The sequence below is a fragment of the Microtus pennsylvanicus genome, chromosome 5, assembly GCF_037038515.1.
Source record: "Microtus pennsylvanicus isolate mMicPen1 chromosome 5, mMicPen1.hap1, whole genome shotgun sequence".
Classification (NCBI taxonomy): Eukaryota; Metazoa; Chordata; class Mammalia; order Rodentia; family Cricetidae; genus Microtus; species Microtus pennsylvanicus.
In genome coordinates this window covers 35,228,903-35,247,779 of record NC_134583.1, presented here as the reverse complement: position 1 = coordinate 35,247,779, position 18,877 = coordinate 35,228,903, and the positions used below count along the sequence as shown (strand labels likewise).

General features: G+C 49.4%; 1 protein-coding gene and 1 non-coding gene across 2 annotated transcripts; both read right to left on the bottom strand.

Moving 5' to 3' along the window:
* Positions 1–811: 811 nt before the first annotated feature.
* On the bottom strand, positions 812–2,069 carry LOC142851241 (histone H3.3C-like). The gene is made up of 2 exons (XM_075975136.1): positions 1,976–2,069; positions 812–1,564 (listed from the first exon to the last, which is right to left on the bottom strand). The coding sequence occupies exons 1-2, from the start codon at positions 2,067–2,069 to the stop codon at positions 1,140–1,142; spliced, it is 519 nt and encodes a 172-aa protein (XP_075831251.1). The 3' UTR covers positions 812–1,139.
* Positions 2,070–12,877: 10,808 nt separating this feature from the next.
* LOC142851520 (U6 spliceosomal RNA) lies at positions 12,878–12,984 on the bottom strand. The gene has a single exon (XR_012910832.1). It is a non-coding gene; the product is annotated as a U6 spliceosomal RNA (small nuclear RNA).
* Between the last annotated feature and the right edge of the window lie 5,893 nt (positions 12,985–18,877).

Here is an 18,877-nt window from a genome sequence, read left to right as displayed (position 1 = left end):
GAGGTAAACGAGCCCCATGTGCTCAATGGCCTACCATACACGCCACACAGTCCACGTGGGTCCTATTCCTTAGACGTTAGATAACTAAGGAGGGACAATGTATTTTGTGGCCTGTGACCCTTTTTATTCTGCTAGGTACCAGGCCAAGAAGAGCCCAGTCTTCAGCAGAGCCTCCAGAGTGGGCAGGCTTTGCCAGTACAGAGCATGGTTCTGTTACAGAGCAGCCTTCTCCGTCCCCCAGAGGGAAGGCAGGCTGGAGGTGACTCAGCAGACCGACACCTCGGGGTGAGGAAGAGCACCGAGCACCGCAACATGGCTAGGTGTTTGCTGGAGGTTACACAAGTCCCTGACACCCACAGGGTTTCCACGGACACCTTAGGCTTGGGCCAAATCCCAGTTATACAAATCTATCAATTAGAAATAGAAAAACAAATACAGCTATTACCACTCTGCTAAAAATGCAAGCAGAATTTGGACTTCTCTCTGTGTGTCTGTCTCTCTCTCTTGTGTGTATGTGTGTGTACACACGTGTGTGTGTGTGTGTGTACGCACGTGCCTGCTAGAAATAGAACCCAGGTATTTGACCACTGAATTACATTTCTAGCCCTTATTATAATTTCGTTTTTCTTTTCTTTTCTTTCTTTCTTTTTTTGTGTGTGGGGAGATTTTAGACAAGGTTTCTCTGTGTATCAGTCCTGGATGTCCTGGAACTCACTCTGTGGAGCAGTCTGCCTCTAACTCACTGAGGTCCACTCACCTCTGCCTCCCAAGTGCCAGGATTAAAGGCGTGCACCACTGCCGCCCGGTTCCCTTATTATAATTTCTTTTTTTTTCCAGAAAACTTTAACAGGTTTATTTATAATTTTTATAAAGTTGAACTGTTGAAATGTGTTCACTGAAACATTTTGCTTGCATTAATGCTTTACATCTTGCATTTATATTAAAAATTCACACACAAATGAAAATGGAAAAACTGCCAATACCTGATTTCTGTCCCCTATTTTTCCATTCGCAATCATATACTTAGGTACCTTTTGACCCCATGGAAAAAATATCTAACATTCAGAACTACTGATAACAGGAAGAAGAGGAAAAAAAATTTTTTGAGAATGAAATGTTTCCCCCCTCATAGTGGACTCTTAAGCACGTTCTCCGCGTATGCGGCGTGCTAGCTGGATATCTTTTGGCATAATTGTTACACGTTTGGCATGGATAGCACACAGGTTGGTATCTTCAAAAAGGCCAACCAGATAGGCCTCACTTGCCTCCTGCAAAGCACCAATAGCCGCACTCTGGAAGCGCAGATCTGTTTTGAAGTCCTGAGCAATTTCTCGCACCAGACGCTGGAAGGGGAGTTTGCGGATCAGAAGTTCAGTGGATTTCTGATAGCGTCTGATTTCACGGAGTGCCACAGTACCAGGCCTGTAACGATGAGGTTTCTTCACCCCTCCAGTAGAGGGCGCACTCTTGCGAGCGGCTTTTGTAGCCAGTAGTTTCCTGGGTGCTTTACCACCGGTGGATTTACGGGCAGTCTGCTTAGTAAGAGCCAGGGTATGGGCACCTCCTTACTTACCTACCCCCTTCTCCTTCGGCTGGAGCTCGGCAAGCGAGAGGCGGCGCTGGCTCGGCAAGCGAGAGGTGGCGCTGGCGTTAGAGAGCCGCGGCGGCGCGGCGATGGCTGCGAACACAATTGAAAGATCTATAATTTTTTTTTTCCGAGACAGAGTTTCTCCGTAGCTTTTTGGTTCCTGTCCTGGAACTAGCTCTTGTAGACCAGGCTGGCCTCGAACTCACAGAGATCCTCCTGCCTCTGCCTCCCGAGTGCTGGGATTAAAGGCGTGCACCACCACCGCCCGGCTATAATTTCTTAATCAAAGATTTGTTTTGGGTTTTTTTAGTTAGTCTCCGGTGCGCTGGAACCTGAAATCTTCCCGGCCTGTTCTTCCTCATTGCTGAGACAGGTGTGGTCCATCACCTCTGACTGTGTCCCAAGAGTTTCGAAGGCCTCTTTCGAAGACAAGCACCTGGGAGGCCGAGTCGGGAGAATCACCACAAACTGAGGCCAGCATGATTGAAGCTGCTGAGGATTGCATAGGGAGACACTCTTATAAAACCATGCGCACGAACACATCGAACCACAGTGTTAATGTCACTCCTGCCTGCTCACCCTTGAAGTCAGGGTGGCTTCCCAGAATCCTTCAGAGTCCACTTACTCAGTTTGTTGACAGGCTGACAGAGCATACCTAAAAGATGAGGTGTCCAGCCCTCAGCTTCTGCTGCTGTTTGCAGAGGAAGCTCTTTGTTGTTGTTGTTGTTGTTTTGTTTTTCGAGACAGGGTTTCTCTGTGTAGCCCTAGCTGTCCTGGAACTAGCTCTTGTAGACCAGGCTGGCCTCGAACTCAGAGATCCACCTGCCTCTACCTCCCGAGTGCTGGGATTAAAGGTGTGCGCCACCAGGGCGGCACGAGGAAGCTCTTAAGACTGCAGTGACGGCGCTTCAGATGCCGACTAGCCACACTAGCCCACTAGCGGGGACCCAGAACTCCTTGCGTTGCAGTGAGGGAAGATAAAAAAAAAGCGTCTTCTGGAGAGCAGCCATCACCCTCAGGCCTCCCACTGAGTGAACCCAAGAGCCTGAGCACCCCTTAAATCATTTAACCCCTCCTGTCCTCACTACCTTCATCAGCAAAATATGAATCAAGGATGCCCGTTCCCTAGGCTATTTGAATGTGTACATCGAGGAAACATGAGTGGCCAGCCATACTTACATTCCAGGTACTCGGGAGGCAGATGGAAATCTATGCTTTGGGATCAGCCTGTTCTACACAGTAAGTTCCAGACCAGCCAGGGCTTCGTAGCGTGACACTGTCAAACACACACGCACACACATGCACATTCACATACATGTGCACACACAGGCACGCACAAGCCCACCATGGAGCTGGAGAGACAGTTCTGGTAAGAGAGTGGTCACTGCTGTTCTTCCAGAAGACCTGACATTGGCTCCCAGCATTCACACTGGGAACCTGACAGTGGAATTACAGAGTACCCCAAGTCCAGCCCCAGGAATCCCAGTATCCTCTTTTGGTTCCTGTATGGCACTCACATCCTGTGGCATATATACACACACACACATAAATTACAATGTAAAAATAAACCTGAAAAAAAGGTGGAGTTTTTTTTTAAGTATCTGTTATAACGTGTCAGTTGCGAAGTTAAACCGGTCATAGCAGCATACTGATAGTCTGTATTTATCTGACAAACTTGTTCCTGTACTTTGGAAATCAGGATTTATTGAATCCTTGAAGCAAGTGTTTGAGGAGCCTTCTCGCCCTGCGCCCCCTTTACAGAAGAGGAAGCTGAGAGGTAGAAATTGGTTCTGCCGATAAACAGCAGACCCGGGTTTCAGAATCTGCTCCTACCCCGAAACCCCACCACATCGGCGAATTTGGTGAATAACTGAGTAAATGAAACCTCAAAAGAAACCAAATTAGACTTCGCACAAGAGTTAGCTCGGTGTTCTTCCTTCCCTCACCTGGTCGCTTTAGGAGATCAGCACGCCCTCCACACCGCTGGCTAAAGCGCTACCGGAGGAGAGGAACGAAGGGGAGGCGGCGTGTGGGAGGGGCTCACAGACTGGGAAGTAGGAAGCGCGGCTACCCAGCACTCCAAGGACTTGTCCGTAACGCTGAGCCCTGGACTGTGAAGGACTGTGTTCTGGCAGAGAGCGCCACCTACTGAATGACTGTCGTCACAGCTACAGCTCTGCGTCCAGGATGACTTAAGAAGCCACAAGGCTCCACAGACTAGGACGAGCCAGCCAACCTACCCCCAAATGCCCTTGTACCTAAAGCTAAATTCTCATCCACACCATCTAGTGATAATCCCTCAGCATGCTTTCTTGGACAGAGCTAAAGAATCGAGGAAAGATCTCAGGTACAACAGAGAGGACCCAGCTCCAGCTGAGTTTCACGGTCCGTGCATTGCTGTGGTCCAGTACAAGTCCACAAAAAACAAAACAGACCCAAACAGCTCAGCTGCTGTGCCTTTGTCACGTGCCTCACTCTCTTTTCACCTCCACTCAGCCAGTCAGGATCCACTGACCCGTTTCTCCACGCAAGCGTGCCCCTTGACAATGGTGAATGACCCGACCAAAGGCGGTCATCCAGGTTCCTGCTCCTGATGAGCTCCTAGGAGGCGGAGCAGGAACACTCAGAGGAAATAAACAAGTGCTTGACGGATTCCAGACAGCTGTAAACGCTAGCGAGAAAGCCCAGGGGGGAGATGGGACATCATCTGAAGCTAGCAATAATCGGTAAGAGATCCGCTTCTCCTTCTGTAGGTTCCAACAGGTACTGTAGGGCCTCTAGTCAGTTGGTGTCAAATTGTGAGTGATCACCCAGCTAGGGATGACAGCAAGTGAGCAAGTGCGGCACTAGGGATGGAAGCCAGGGCCTTGCACACTCAAGACAGCAAGTGAGCAAGTGCGGCACTAGGGATGGAAGCCAGGGCCTTGCACACTCAAGTCAGGGAGTGAGCAAGTGAGGTGCTGGGGGGAACCCAGGGCCTTGCACACTCAAGACAGAGAGTGAGCAAGTGAGGTGCTGGGGGTAACCCAGGGCCTTGCACACTCAAGATAGGGAGTGAGCAAGTGAGGTGCTGGGGGGAACCCAGGGCCTTGCACACTCAAGACAGGGAGTGAGCAAGTGAGGTGCTGGGGGGAACCCAGGGCCTTGCACACTCAAGACAGAGAGTGAGCAAGTGAGGTGCTGGGGGGAACCCAGGGCCTTGCACACTCAAGACAGAGAGTGAGCAAGTGCGGTGCTGGGGATGGAAGCCAGGGCCTTGCACACACAAGACAAGTGTTCTACCACTGAGCCATATCCCTGAACTTTCTAGCAAGGCTGTAATTTTCTTCCTTTCTGGTCCAAAGCCTGTCTCTTTCCCCTACCTCAAGCTGACCAGGAGTCCAGAAGAGCAAGGCTGAGGTACTGGATGGCATTGTGTCCATTATATGGTTTGAGACAGGTGTGGTGGCACACACCTCTAATCCTAGCCACTCAGGAGGCTGAGGCAGGAGGACCTAGAACTCAAGGTTCACCTGGAAAAATTAGCAAGGCCTTGTCTCATATAAAGAAAACCAGGTGGGCTGGAGAAACGACTCAGCTCAGTTAAGAGTGCAGAGTGCTCCTACAGAGGACGTGGGTTCGGTTCCCAGGGCCACAACCTCTTATAACTCCAGGTCCAGGGCATCCAATGCCTCTGGCCTCTGAAGACTCTGGGATGAATGTTCACACAGACACAAACATGTACAGATAACTACAAATAATAAAAAATTAATCCTCCTCCAAGTTCGAGTCCAGCCTGGTCACAGAGCAAATTCCAGGACAGCCAGAGCTACACAGCAAAACCTTGTCTTGAAAAACAAACAACACCACTAATACTAATCCTAAACAAAGGCCATTAGAGAAAATCACAGCCAGTCAAAGCGCAGAGCTGTGCAGCCTCGTCCCAACAGATGCATTCAGAACACACAGAACACACAGAAGGAACAGAGACTGTGAGAGCCAGAGGGGCAGGGAGTTTGCTGTGAAACTGTGTCAGAAACTACACACAAAGACTCCCAACATGACTGCCTAAATGTGGGCTACACAAAGACGACAATAGAGTAATGGGGGGGCTAGTGTGGTCGCGGGGGACCAACGCTACACAAAGAACTTCGCCAACTAAGGAGTGCCGAGACTGGGAGAATTAGCTTTACCCAGGGAAGAGCTCACCAAAAGGTCAGCCCTGAAAACATACGACATACATTCAAGGAACAGTAAAAAGACTGAGCAGGCTGCACGTATGTGAATATGTGTATGTATGTGTAATATATTCACACAGGTAACATATATAATGTGTATATACTTATATATGCACATATAAAAGAACACTGAAAAAAGAGGTGATGGACTTGAAAGAGACCCAGGAGAGATATATGGGAGGTAGAGGGGAGTAAAGGGAAGGGGAAACTGAGGTAATTATAATCTCAAAAAATACATAATTGTTTAAATCTTTTTTATAAAGACAGTGTAACCCTCCCTGACTGTCCTGAAACTTACTCTGTAGACCAGGCTGGCCTTGAACTCAGAAATCCACTTGCCTCCTGGGTGCTGGGATTAGAGGTGTGTGCCACCACCGCCTGGCTAAAAATAATTTTTAAAAGTAATAATAATAAAAAAGTCTTTTGTTGTAAAAGTTGTTTTCAATACTCAAATGTCAGTGGCAGGACATTTGAGAAAAAGACAGCCTGGTTGTGGTGGCACACGCCATTAATCCCAGCACTCAGGAGGTAGAGACGGGCGGATCTCTGTGAGTTCGAAACCAATCTGGTCTACAGAGTGAGGTAGGCTCCAAAGCTACAGAGAAACCCTGTCTTAAAAAAACAAAAGAAAAGTAAAAGGAAAAAGGAGAAAAAGAAAGGGCCAAATGAGACTTGACATGGATTCTGTCATTCTGCTGGTCATCACTGCTTTGTTTTGTTTGTCCGAGGCAGGGTCTTATGTGTCCCAGGAGGACTGAAAGTGGCCGTGTAGCTGACTTCCATCTCCCGAGAGCTGGAATTGTACATACAAGCATACACGATTTATTTGATGCTAAGGATTAAAGCTGGGGTTTTATGCACACTAGGCAAGCACTCTAGTACCCAAGCTAACTTTTCAGCCCACGCCTGGGTCTTCCAGAGTACTTAGAGGAAGAAAAACAAGCAAGAAGACCCTTTGGCTCCGACACTGAGACTTTGACTCAGTTGTAAGTTCAAGAGAGTACACACACACACACACACACACACACACACACACTTGTGTTTGTTTATTGGGAGACACAGTTGGTGCCCCAGCAAAGGCAAAGAGCCTGTGGAAGCTGGTTCTCTCTTTCCACCATGTAGGTCTGGGGACAGCTTAGGCCATCAGGACTGGCGAGAAGCACCCTCACTCCCAGAGTCATCACACCCCACCCTCAAGGCTTTATATTGTTTCCTTACATAGATCTCACGATAGGATCATTTCTGGGAAGACCAGAGGAGGGGCTGGGAGAGCCACAGGTGGTTTCTACTCAGGCATCTACAGAGGCCAGGTCTGGTGAAAGGGAGGAAAAGGTTAGAGCCCCCTAAATGGCATTCGCACAGCCTGTGCTATGGAAGCCGCTCCGGGCAGGAAAGGTCAAACATTTCCTACCTCCCTCAGTTCTCTCCCGGGGAAGCACAGGTTTTAGGATGCTGCTGAACAGAGCAGCTGCACCACTCGCTTCCAATCAAGTCTCCAAAACTCACAGGAGTTTCGACCTCTACAGACGATGGTGTCTTCCGTGGGATGGAATCAGTTTGACAAGTTCAGTTCCGAGCCAACTCATGGCTCTTAGGATACCCTGACGGGCACAGTGACGCTGCAGGGACAGCTTCCGGACCAGGGCATGCCCTACTGGCACCCTTTGGGGACTGCCCGCCTCTCCTGCTGTCTCCAGGGAACGCCTTCCTAAAACAAAGCAAGATATCATTTAATGTGCTTGCATTGAATTTTAAAACCTACTACAAGACATTTGAAGAAATAGTTTACCATGGGTCATAAATAACTTGGGCAGACTCCACAGTGAGTTTTCAAAAGCATGACCTGGGTGGATAAGGCAAGCAGCTCAGGCTGCTAGGCTGCCCTGCATCGCGCAGCATTGTCTACTGTTATCCTTGAGGGAAAGGATCCAGAAAATGCCACTAAGACAAAATGGAAGTACAGCCGCCCTGTTAAGGGTTGCCTAGATAAGATCCATCCTGCGCAAAGTTCTGCACGCCAAGTGTGGCTTCCCATCCTCCAAGCTATAAATCTTCAGCTCTGAGACCGAGTGCCCTGTCTTTGGTTTGAAGCAGGGTCTTCGTTTGTGGTACACATTGGCTTTGAACCCACGTCAGTCCTGAGTTCTGGTGTGCCCCACTGCACCCAGCCCTTGAGCTCACCTGTTGTGTGGGTTCCCTGCAGTGGTTTTGAGGCGACCTAGTTAGCACTAAGACGGAGATGTGTTGGCACGGGATCCCCAGTGCCAGATTTAGACACTCGTCTAAAGTTCTCTGAGTGCCTACCACAGTCGAGATGTTACCCGGTCATGATGGCTTTTGCTTCTGTCTGTCGCCTTAGCACCCTGCTCCTCCGTGTAGAATTTGATTGGTGGAAGAGTGATGATGTGGGACTCCCCTAAACCAGCTCACCCACCCAGCCAGCATTTGTAGGAGGACATTCCTGAGCATAGGAATATGCTCAATATAATCAAGACAGTCTCGGCTTAAAACTTGGTGGCCAGTGGGGCCAAGTGACCAACATCAAGATCAAGGAAAGAATAGTTTGAGGAACAGCTTGGCATCTTGAATACATGCCAAGCTGGGAGAAAGGCAGGCTGTTTTGCATTTTTAAATTCTTATTATTTTTTTTAAATGTTTTGGTTTTTCAAGTCAGGGTTTCTCTGTGTAGTCCTGGCTGTCCTGGAACTCCTTTGTAAACCAGGCTGGCTTTGAAATCAGAGGTCTGCCTGCCTCTGCCTCCTGGAGTGCTGGGATTAAAGCCCAACAGCACCTGGTTGCATTGCTCTTTATTTCCAATAGAGGGACCCATTTGAGGAAGGAAATCCTGGAGGATGTCAAGTTCGGGAATTCAGGGAACAAGCAATGGATTGCATCTAGGGATGTGGGAAGCAAGGCGGGGCTGGGGCCCATTCTAGCTTCAGCACACCTGGCTAGCTTCGGCACACCAGCCCAGCAACAGCATGTCCTGTCTCCTATGTTACTAATCAGAGTCCTCTTATGAGCCAGTCTGGGATTGGGGGGGGAGGGGCAGAGGATTGCACATTTAGAGCTATCTTGAGAAATTTAGAGAAACTCTGTCTCAAAGTTTTTATTTTGTTTGCTTTTTTTTTTCTGTTTCAAAAGGCTTTATTTTTGCTTGGTCCAAGACTTGAGAGGGGCTCCAGGGCGTTACAAAGCTGCCTAGTGGCTTCTTGAGAGGTTCGGATGAAGGTCCTGAGGCCGGTTGAGTCAGAGCAGAGGTGGGAGCCCCTAGAAGGAGAGGCCTCCTAATCATGCTTGAGAGTGAGCCGCTCAAAGAGGTACTCTCCCAGAGACGCCTGGGGCTCAGCAGCCAACCTGTGGAGGTTGGTCAGGTGGTTGTCCATCTTCTTGATGACCTTCACCTCCTCATTCAGGAAGTGGTTTTCAAGGAAGTCACAGAGATGAGGATTTGTGCAGGCAGAGCCCAGGGAATGAAGATCCAAGAGGGCCTGGTTCAAGTTCTTCTCCAAGGCCAGGGCAGCTTCCATGGCCTCCTGGGTTTTACCCCACTCATCTTGAGATGGCTTCTGCACATCCTGAAAGAGTGCACGGCCTCCGCGATCGTTCTGCAACTTGAGGAGACACTCGGCACCCTCGCGCTTCTCCTCGGCCAATTCGCGGAAAAAGTGGCCTACACCCTCCAGAGCCACGTCATCCGGATCGAAATAGTAGCCCAGAGAGAGGTCGGTGTAGGAGGCCCGCAGGTGCAGGTTGACCAGGCGGTTCACGGCAGCCTCCACTTTGGTGGAATATTCTGACAAATCTGGGAGGTCACGGCTGAGATGCAGTCTGGAGCTATCCGCAAATAGACGGTGCTGGCTGGTCCTGGGAGCAGAAGGTGATGGTCCCGGAGGCTGCGGCTGCAGATGAGGAGCGGGGGAAGCTAACAAAGGGAGGCCCCGGGTCTGTTCCGTCCAAACATTGTTGAAGCAAGACACCGATCCACGGGATCTCCGAAGGCTGCTCTGCTTTTTTTTTTTTTTTAAAGATTAAAGAGAGTTAGAGATGTGGCCCGGTGGAAGAGTGTTCCTGTAAATGTAACCAACTGTACCAAAAAATTAAAAATTGCTGGGTGATGGTAGTGCACGCCTTTAATCCCAGCACTTGGGAGGCAGAGGCAGGTGGATCTCAGTGAATTCAAGGCCAACCTGGTCTATGGAGTGAGTTTCAGGACAGGCAGGGCTGTTACACAGAAAAACCCTATCTCAGAAAACAAAAACAAACAAAAAATTTAAAAATACTTTATGCATAAAATAAAGTTCGATTGTATTTCTCACTTACCTTGCAATCTTCGTGCACACACGAGCGTACACACACATAGACATGCACACCAGCACGCACACACCCTCTTGCTTTTGATTTTATCCTATCCACTGATGGTATGACTCAGTGGTAGAACACTTTCCTGGCAAATGGGAGACCCTGGGTTCTGTCCTCAGCACCACAACAGAAAGAACAATCAAGGGAGGAGAACAATAGGCTATGCCTTATCGTGACTAGAACTAGGATTGTGACAGGGGAAAGCTGGGGTCTTCTGCGGTCCCCATGTTTCCACGGCCCCATGAGTGATGAAGCTTCCAGCTATGTGCCCTGTTTTGAAGGCGGCTTTCAGATCATCTTTCTGTCCTAGGAACATGTTTGCAGGTAGCTGAGTAGACAGGCTGATTCAGTACACACAGTAGCAGGGATCTGGGAAACCCTGAAACATTTGAAAAAGTAGACATGCAATAAAATAGGCATTTAATTAGCCCTTAATTAGAGACGCCAAAACACAATAGTCTATGGGAACTGTTCATTGTTCAAATCCCAGTGTGAAAAGCTGTAGCTTATGAGCCTGCCCCATGCACAAGGGGCGACTCTGACTAATTCTCTTCTCATGGACGCCCTCCGCTCCCATCTGTCCAAACATTGCCATTCTGAATTTCTATAGAAAAGGCTTATTTTAAAACTCTGGTCTTCCCGTTTTCATTTTACTGTGCTCTAAAAATACACATACTTCTCCTGAAAGGGTGTTAATTTCAGCTCAGGCGTAACTGTCCCTCGCATGTAAAAATGGAGACACTTACGTGATCCATACTCTGGTTCTTATGAATTACAAGGAGACTCAGACAGGTTTGGAGACAGAGAGGTACGACCCAAGAGAACCAAGGCAGAGAAAAATTATTTTCAATTTTTTAACATTTGCTTATTTGTTTAGCAAGTGTGTGTGTGTGTGTGTGTGTGTGTGTGTGTGTGTATGGCGGTCAGAGGACGACTTGAAGAAACTGGGTTAACCCTTTCACTGTGTGTGTCCTGGGTCCTGGGGACTGAACTCAGGTTATCAGGCTGAGCCCTGAGTGTTTTTACCCACTGAGCCGTCCTGCCTGCCCTCTCACAGCTTTAATGTAGTAAGGACCAAGCTGGTCTTCCCTTGACTTTGAGGCTGTACGATCAGGAATACGGGATAGAAAAGCAGTGCCAATCTTTTCAACATGAAGTCTGGTGGGGAGAGGGTGGGAAATCAGAATCAAAGGGCCGCTGTAGGTCGCCGTGAACGGCAGGACAGAGATGAGGCAGCCAGGGAGCCATATTCCAGGCTGGCTTCAAACTCGCTTTACACCGAGAGATGACTTTGGGGTTCCTCGCTCCTCTCTCCTCTTCATTAGTGCTAGGGTTATAGGTGTGAGCTACCACGTCCGTTTTTACGTGGTGCTGGGCATCAAACCCAGGGCTTCATGGATCTAAGGCAAGCACTTTTCCAACTGAGCCACATCCCCAACCACAAGGAGGAATTCTTTGAGCAGATTCAGGGAGAAGTCCAGGCTTTCTTTTTATTCTTAGTCTAGCAAGTACGGGCGTTTGTGTAAGAATTCAGAAATGAGCCAAGATAAGCAAGGCTTTGGCTACTGAATTACAAAATGAAGTGTGAACAAAAATTGTAGGAAACTCACACTGAAGGAGGAATGGAAAATGTTTAAACACAGTTTGAAAATCTCTCATCTCTTACATCCCTACAGAAGTTTCCCTCTCTCCCTTCCCCCAGTCTTCCCCACCACTCCTCCTCTTCCCCGGATTCACCCTCCCTCTGTCTCCCCTCAGAAAAGAGAAGGCCTCCCAGGGACAACAACCAAACCCGGCCTAATGTGCTACGATAAGACCAGTATATGCCGTCCCATCAAGGCTGGACAAGGCAACCCAGCGGGAGGAAAAGGGTCCCATAAGTAGGCAAAAGAGTCAGCAATCCCTCACTCCCACAATTAGGGGTCTCATGAGAACACCAAGCTACTTAGCCACAACACATATAAAGGGGCCCTAGGTCAGAGTGGCACAGGCTCCCTGGCCTCTTTCAGTCCCCATGAATCCTGGTCAGTTCTGTGGGCCACTTTCTCACGTTGTCCCCGACCCTTCTGAGTCCTCCTCCTCCTCCTCTTCCTCCTCCTCCTCCTCCTTCTCCACAGGACTCCCTAAGTTTCACCTGTAGATTGGCTGTGAGTTGCTTCATCTGGTCCTATCAGTTGCTGGATGAAGTCTCTCTGGTCTCTTTGATGAGGATTTTGCTAGGCTCTGGTCTCAGAACACTCCATAGGCAGGACAAACTGTAGGTCAAAGGTTTTGTGGCTGAGTTGGGGTCCCAACACTCCACTTGTGGCCTTGCCTGGTTACAGAGATGGCCTGTGTTCAGGCTCCATGTCCCCTATTCCCAGGGGTCTCTGCAAGGGTTACTGTCACAGATTCCATGGAGTTTCCATTGCACTAGGTTTCCACCTCACCTCCAAAATGCCCCCCAATTCCAGTGGTTTCTCCCATCATCCCCAACCCCCCCCCCCCCGTGATCCCTCCTGTTCCAACCCAGCCCACCTCTATTCCACCAGCAAAATATCCTCTCTCCCCTTCCTGGGATATCCACGAGTCCCCCATAAGCTCTCCTTGTTACCTAGCCTCTCTGGGTCTGTGGACTGTAGCATGGTCATCTTTCACTTTACAGCTAATAACCACTTGTGAGTGAGGACATGCCATGTTTGTCTTTCTGGATCTGGGTTACCTCACTGCGAACAATATGGAATGCTTCATGAATTTGCATGTCACCCTTGCTCTGGGGCCATGCTAATCCTCCGTGCATCGTTCCAATTTTAGTGTATGTATTGCAGAAGCAAGTACTCTTTTCTTTCTAGATAGGATACCATATAGTCCAGGCTGGCTTTAATCTTTCTTTGTAGCTGAGGCTACATTTGAATTCTTGATTCGCCTGCCTCCATCAGCCAAGTGATTGCAGACATATGTCACCCTGCCCAGCTTAGAAAAGGATACTTTTAGCAAAGGAAGAAGAAAACGATTGGAAGGCACCAGAATAAAAAAAAATGAACAACAAAAAACTGTAGTTAAGAAAAGGGTAGAGCCAGGTGTGGTGGCTCATGATAGTAACCTGGTCTTGGAAGTAGGCGTAGGAGGGTCAGAGTCCAAGGTCATTTCTGCGGGGGGGGGGGGGGAGCCAGTGCTCTGCCCACGCTCTGCTCTGCTCACCCAGTGCCTCCTTTCCCATCCCGCCTGCTCCTGTCCAGCAAGTGCAGTCCTGTGAAGGAGGCTTCAGGTGACCGCACCCTGGATTTACCACTGCTATTCTCTGGTCGTTTTCCTCCGTGTGAAGTCTCCTCTGGACGTCTGTCCCAGTGTCGTTGGCATTCCCTCTCACAGTGAAACCCCGTGGAAAGAACGGGAAGAGAGAGCCAGAAGAAAAGACATCTCTTCATAGCTCTCTCTCCAAAAAACAACGGTAGTGGACCCCATGTTTGTGTTTTCTTGTAGCCCAGACTTGCCGTGAACTCAAGATCCTGCAGCCTAAATCTCCTTAGTAATGGGATTACTGCCTAGTTTAGGACTCTGAACCTCACGGCCAAGTTCAAGCTAGGCGACCTAGAAAGTGGTTTCTGAGACTTTGCCAGCAGGGGGCGCTGTGGTGCCACTAGTTCCCGAGGAGGGCCTGGAAGGCAGCCATCTGCAGATGTAGCCATACAGATTTCCAGGGCATTAAATATTGGCAGGAGAGGGCTGCAGGCAAGAGGCTTGATATTAAGAATGATTACCTGGGAAGGACTGGGTAGACTCTACAATGGTTAGGGCACACAATTTTTATTCAACCGTAAAGAAAAATGAAATTATGATACTTGCAGGAAAATAGATGTAACCGGAAATCCTCATGTTAAACAAGAATAATCCAGACTCAGAAAGAATGAGTGTTTTCTCAAACACAGAACCGAGATTTAAAACGTGTGTGTGTGTGTAGGCGCGTGCGTGTGCATATATGTGTATGCATTCATATGTGTTTGTTTGCAGGTTATAAAACTAGAAAGGGGAATGGGAGAGGGAAGGAGAGATCATAAGGGGGGGACAGCAGGAGCTCGGACGTGGTGAGGGAAGGAGAACAGATGGAGGAGGGCAAAATGAAAACAACCTTAGCATGTGTGACAGGAGACGCTATGGTGGACCCCGTATTTGTGTGTTCACCTAAACAATAACAACAACAATAACCAGCTTGGACCCTGACAAGTTTGGTGCCGAGGGGTTTTGACCGGAAGTGGCCTGCCCGAGGCAGAGGCAAGCCTCTTTTGAAGGTGGACCCCTTTCTCCTCCAAGGAGAGCACAGCCTGGGAATCCAGGGATACCATTTGCATGTGAGTTGGTAATGATCTGATATTACAGATGAAGCTGTCCCATAAGGTGGTACCCAGCTCACCACAGAATTCCTTCTAAAACTTTCTAGAACATTTTTGAAAGCAATTTAGGGAAAGTGCTCTCATTGTCTAGTTTTGTCTTGTGTCCCACCCACTGAGGGAACCCTGAAGAAGACAGCACTGGTCTTGGGAATTGTCCCCTGGGGTGGCTACCTGCCTGGCCTCCGAGTCCCTGTGTGAGTGCTGGGTGACTCCCAGAGCCAGCACCCTCACTTCATGTCAACAGTGTCCTAGACATATAAACCCTTGCTCCGTATTTATTTATGCTCCGTATCTTACTGAATCTGTCACATTTTATGCTAACACATCTGCCATGTACACAGCCTGCATCACTTACTGCAAGCATAAAGGATGCTGTCAAACTCGGTGCCTCTTCTTCCTGAGGAACTCCACACCCTGGCCAGAGGCCTCTCCCTCACTTTGAACCCCAATGCCAGAGATGCCTCAAATGTCTGACCACGGATTCTCTTCCCTCCCTGCTAATGCCAAAACTGAGCTGAGAAATGTGTGCCCCTGTGCTCAGTTCCAATTGCTGCTTCCATTGTCTCTGAAGCCAGAGGACCGATTCAGCTGCGGATGCCCGGAGACAGGAGGTGAGGGCTGGCTCCAGGGCCTCTGGCCTCTGAGACAGGAGGTGAGGGCTGGCTCCAGGGCCTCTGAACCTCTGCCTCTGGCCTCTGAGACAGGAGTTGAGGGCTGGTTCCAGGGCCTCTGAACCTCTGCCTCTGGCCTCTGAGACAGGAGGTGAGGGCTGGCTCCAGGGCCTCTGAGACAGGAGGTGAGGGCTGGCTCCAGGGCCTCTGAACCTCTGCCTTTGGCCTCTGAGACAGGAAGTGAGGGCGGCTGGCTCCAGGGCCTCTGAACCTCTGCCTCTGGCCTCTGAGACAGGAGGTGAGGGCTGGCTCCGGGGCCTCTGGCCTCTGAGAGCATCTGCACTCATGCACACACACCCATACACACAGTTAACAATAACAAAAACAATCTCACAAAAAACATCTAAGGGCTGCTATAGGCTATTCTTCCAGAGGTCCTGAGTTCAATTCCCAGCAACCACGTGGTGGCTCACAACCATCTGTACTGAGATCTGGTGCCCTCCTCTGGCCTACTGATTCGTGCTTTCCTTCAGCCTTCAGTGGGGTCGACCCGGGCACCTCTTCCACACTCAGCTCCACTCCAGAGGACTCTGAGTTTCTGCTGCTCCTCCAACAGTCTTCTCCTGTAGAGGTTCTGAGAGTAGCAGGCATAAAAGACAGGGCATGGGGACCTGGTGACCTGGTACTGAGCACTTTCTGAACCTGCTTTGCTTCCTTGATCCCTTTACCCAGCATTCCAATGGGTATGATGGACTAAATGTGTCCACCTGGAATACCCCGTGATGGTGAGTGTCTCTCTCTCTCTCTCTCTCTCTCTCTCTCTCTCTCTCTCTCTCTCTCTCTCTCAATTTGGGAATTTCATACAATGCACCCTGATCACACTCACTTCTCGTTCCTCCCAGGTCCACCCTCCCACCCCTATGCCCTCCTCCAAAAATGAAAAAAAAAATACATCAAGTCCAATTTTGTTGCCCGTACACTCATTGGAGTATGGCTAAACTCTCAGTGGTCATCCCCTTAAAGAAAACTGAGTTCTTCCCTATTCACCCCCCACCCCCAGAATCCCTCAACTGTGAAGAGCTGCACTTCAGCTTCTTTATCACAGTTTTTAAGGACTCTCTCCAATAGCATTGAACTGTTTCTTTTTAGCGGGGGCGGGAGGGGGCCACAGATGTCTTCAATGTCTCTCATTTTCAACTGTGAGTCTGCAGTCATCACTACCACTGCAAAGCAAGTTTCCTTGCCCTTAATAGCCAGGGGCAGCACGACTCGTGGACTTCCATCTGGCCTTTGATGGCAGCACAGACCATCGAGGTCTTTCGAGGGAGCCCAATCCCGAAAACAAGCCTTTCTCCATCACAGCTGCCATGTCTCTAGTTCCCTCTTTCTCCTGCTGGCTCCCTGCTCTTCCGCTCTGTTCCGCCAGCCTTCCCTCATCTCCCTGCACATTTACTCATTGCAGTGGCATTGCGAGCTGCAGTGTGTCACAAAGTATCTACTTTCCACAGGCAGACACTTACTGCAACAGTCATTGATCTGGTTCAAGGTTTCTGGTTTCTGAAGCACCACAAATCCTGGGCTAGCACTGAGAGTCCTCTCAGATATCTTGTTACTCAGGATCAGGGTGAAGTAACAACTCGGGAGGGTGTCAGGCACACACCTCTCTGCTCTCGCTGCTGGCTGTCCTCCTGGCTCACAGGTACAACCGTGGTGGTAAAGCCTAGTTTCCTAGTTTTCAACTGGATTGGGATGAGAAGCTCCAAATTTAGCTAAGCACAGGTCTGTGACGATGGTTCCAGAAAGAGTTAGGTAAGAAGGCGAGACCCACACTGAACAGCAGCAGTGCTCTCCCTGAGGCTGGGGGCTCGGGTGGAAGGAGGAAGCCCAGAATGCAGACAGGCTCTCCCACCCGCTGTAATCCTGGTCCACTACACCGTGGTTGGCTCTGCTCGGCCTGCGTCACCACGACGGACTGGAACTCCTAAAGCAATGAGCCATAAACTGTTCCTCCTTTAAGCTGTGTTTCGTCAAAATGATGCAAAGACTAGCATAGTCCCCTGAGCAACAGGTTAGAAGGACGGTGAGCCCCATTGGGGAGTCAGGGGAGCATGGACATCCCACTTGGGCTTCCTCAGCAGGCCACTCTGCTCTCTCTAGTCTCCAGGCATGCGGTTTCATTGCGCTTGTCACAGCTTGGAGTCTGGCTGTCTCTGTTCTGTAGACACCATGACACTGAAGATATCTGAACACTTGTGAGATTGCTTTTCTTCAGTGCCGGGGAAGAAGTCCAGGCCTCATACATGCCAGAGAGAGGTTCCACGGGCCAATTCCCAAGCCACGTGGCCATGTTGAGTTGCCGTTTTAATTTCTCTCACTGGAAAACAAGCGCTTCTTCCACATTAGGAGAGGATGCTGTGTCTCTTCAGACGGTCCTGCTTTGCTGTGGGGAATGACTGAGAAACACTCAAGTCTTTACACTTGGTTCCTTCGCTGGTTGGATAATGATGGCTTTAAAAACAGGAGACTTGGCCAAGCTCAGTGGTGAGCACCCCTCCTACTTCTGGGAAGGCTTTGAAACCAGACAATCTTATAGGTGCCTCTGGTTTGTGAAGCAGAAAAATAGACTTCCAAGGAAAGTGAAAGTAGTATCTATACCAGTAGACAGGCCAAGAAGTGTCCCGAGAGAAGAGAAGAGAACATGCCAAGAGGCAAGGATAAAGGGAATAATTCCAAGGATCGAGGCCAGGGTTTGAGGTCCTGACAGAGCAAGGCTGTGTTGAGGAGCTGTAGATCAAACCCTAACAGTGCTGTGCTTACACTCACAGGGATCAGGCGCTCCCTTGTTAGTCACCCCTTCCTTTGAGGTGGAAGTAGGTAGAAGGTCCTCTCGGTGCCACCCTCTCCCTCCTCCCTTCACTCCCCCTCTTCCTCCCTTTGTGGTACTGGAGTCTACAACTCAGGCTTTATGCCTTCCAGACCAGTCCTCTGCCACTAAGCCATATTCACAATCCAGAGCCCAGCATTTCGTTCCTAGAGAAATGAAAACCTTCGTCCACACAAAAACTGCTACTCAGGGCTGGGGATGTAACATAGAGGGAAAGCATCGCCTAGCGTGTGCAAAGCCATGGGTTCCATCCCCAGCACTGCCCAAAGAAATGGAATAAACCACAGCAACGTGGCTTATCACAGCCCCAAAGCATAACAGAAGCAACTGGAGAATAAAAACGTGGCAGACCGACACAAGAGATTATTATTTAGCAACAGAAGTAAATGAAATTCTGATACATGCTAAAACATAAAGACATTGTTAGTGAGCCACATTTTATATGAGTCCGTGCACAAGGAAAATCCAGAATAGTCCAACTTACAGACATCAGGTAGATTCGGGGGTGAACTCTGGGTTCAGGTGAAACCTTGCCTCAGTATGAAGGAAGGCTGGAGAGGACTGGAGAAGTCCCTTCATGCACCCACATGCATGCAAGCACAAACACACACACACACACACAAAGAAAAGAGAAAGAAAGAAAGAAAGAAAGAAAGAAAGAAAGAAAGAAAGAAAGAAAGAAAGAAAGAAGAAACAAAGCCTGGTGTGCTTGTGTTGGAACTCTATAGCGATGGAGTGTGGAAGCCACCACCTCTCCAGGCTCAAGGAGAGACCTGGACCAAGGGAATAAGGCCGAGTGATGGAGTAGGACACTGGACACCCTCCCCCGACCTCATGCGCTCACG

Bases quoted from the DNA above. Each gene is read 5' to 3' on its own strand.
- LOC142851241 (XM_075975136.1), bottom strand. From the start codon at position 2,069: ATGCTGGCCTCAGTTTGTGGTGATTCTCCCGACTCGGCCTCCCAGGTG. The intron at 1,565-1,975 runs GTGATGGACCAC...TAGGTAAGTAAG, and splicing joins CTCTTGGGACACAGTCAGAG to GAGGTGCCCATACCCTGGCT.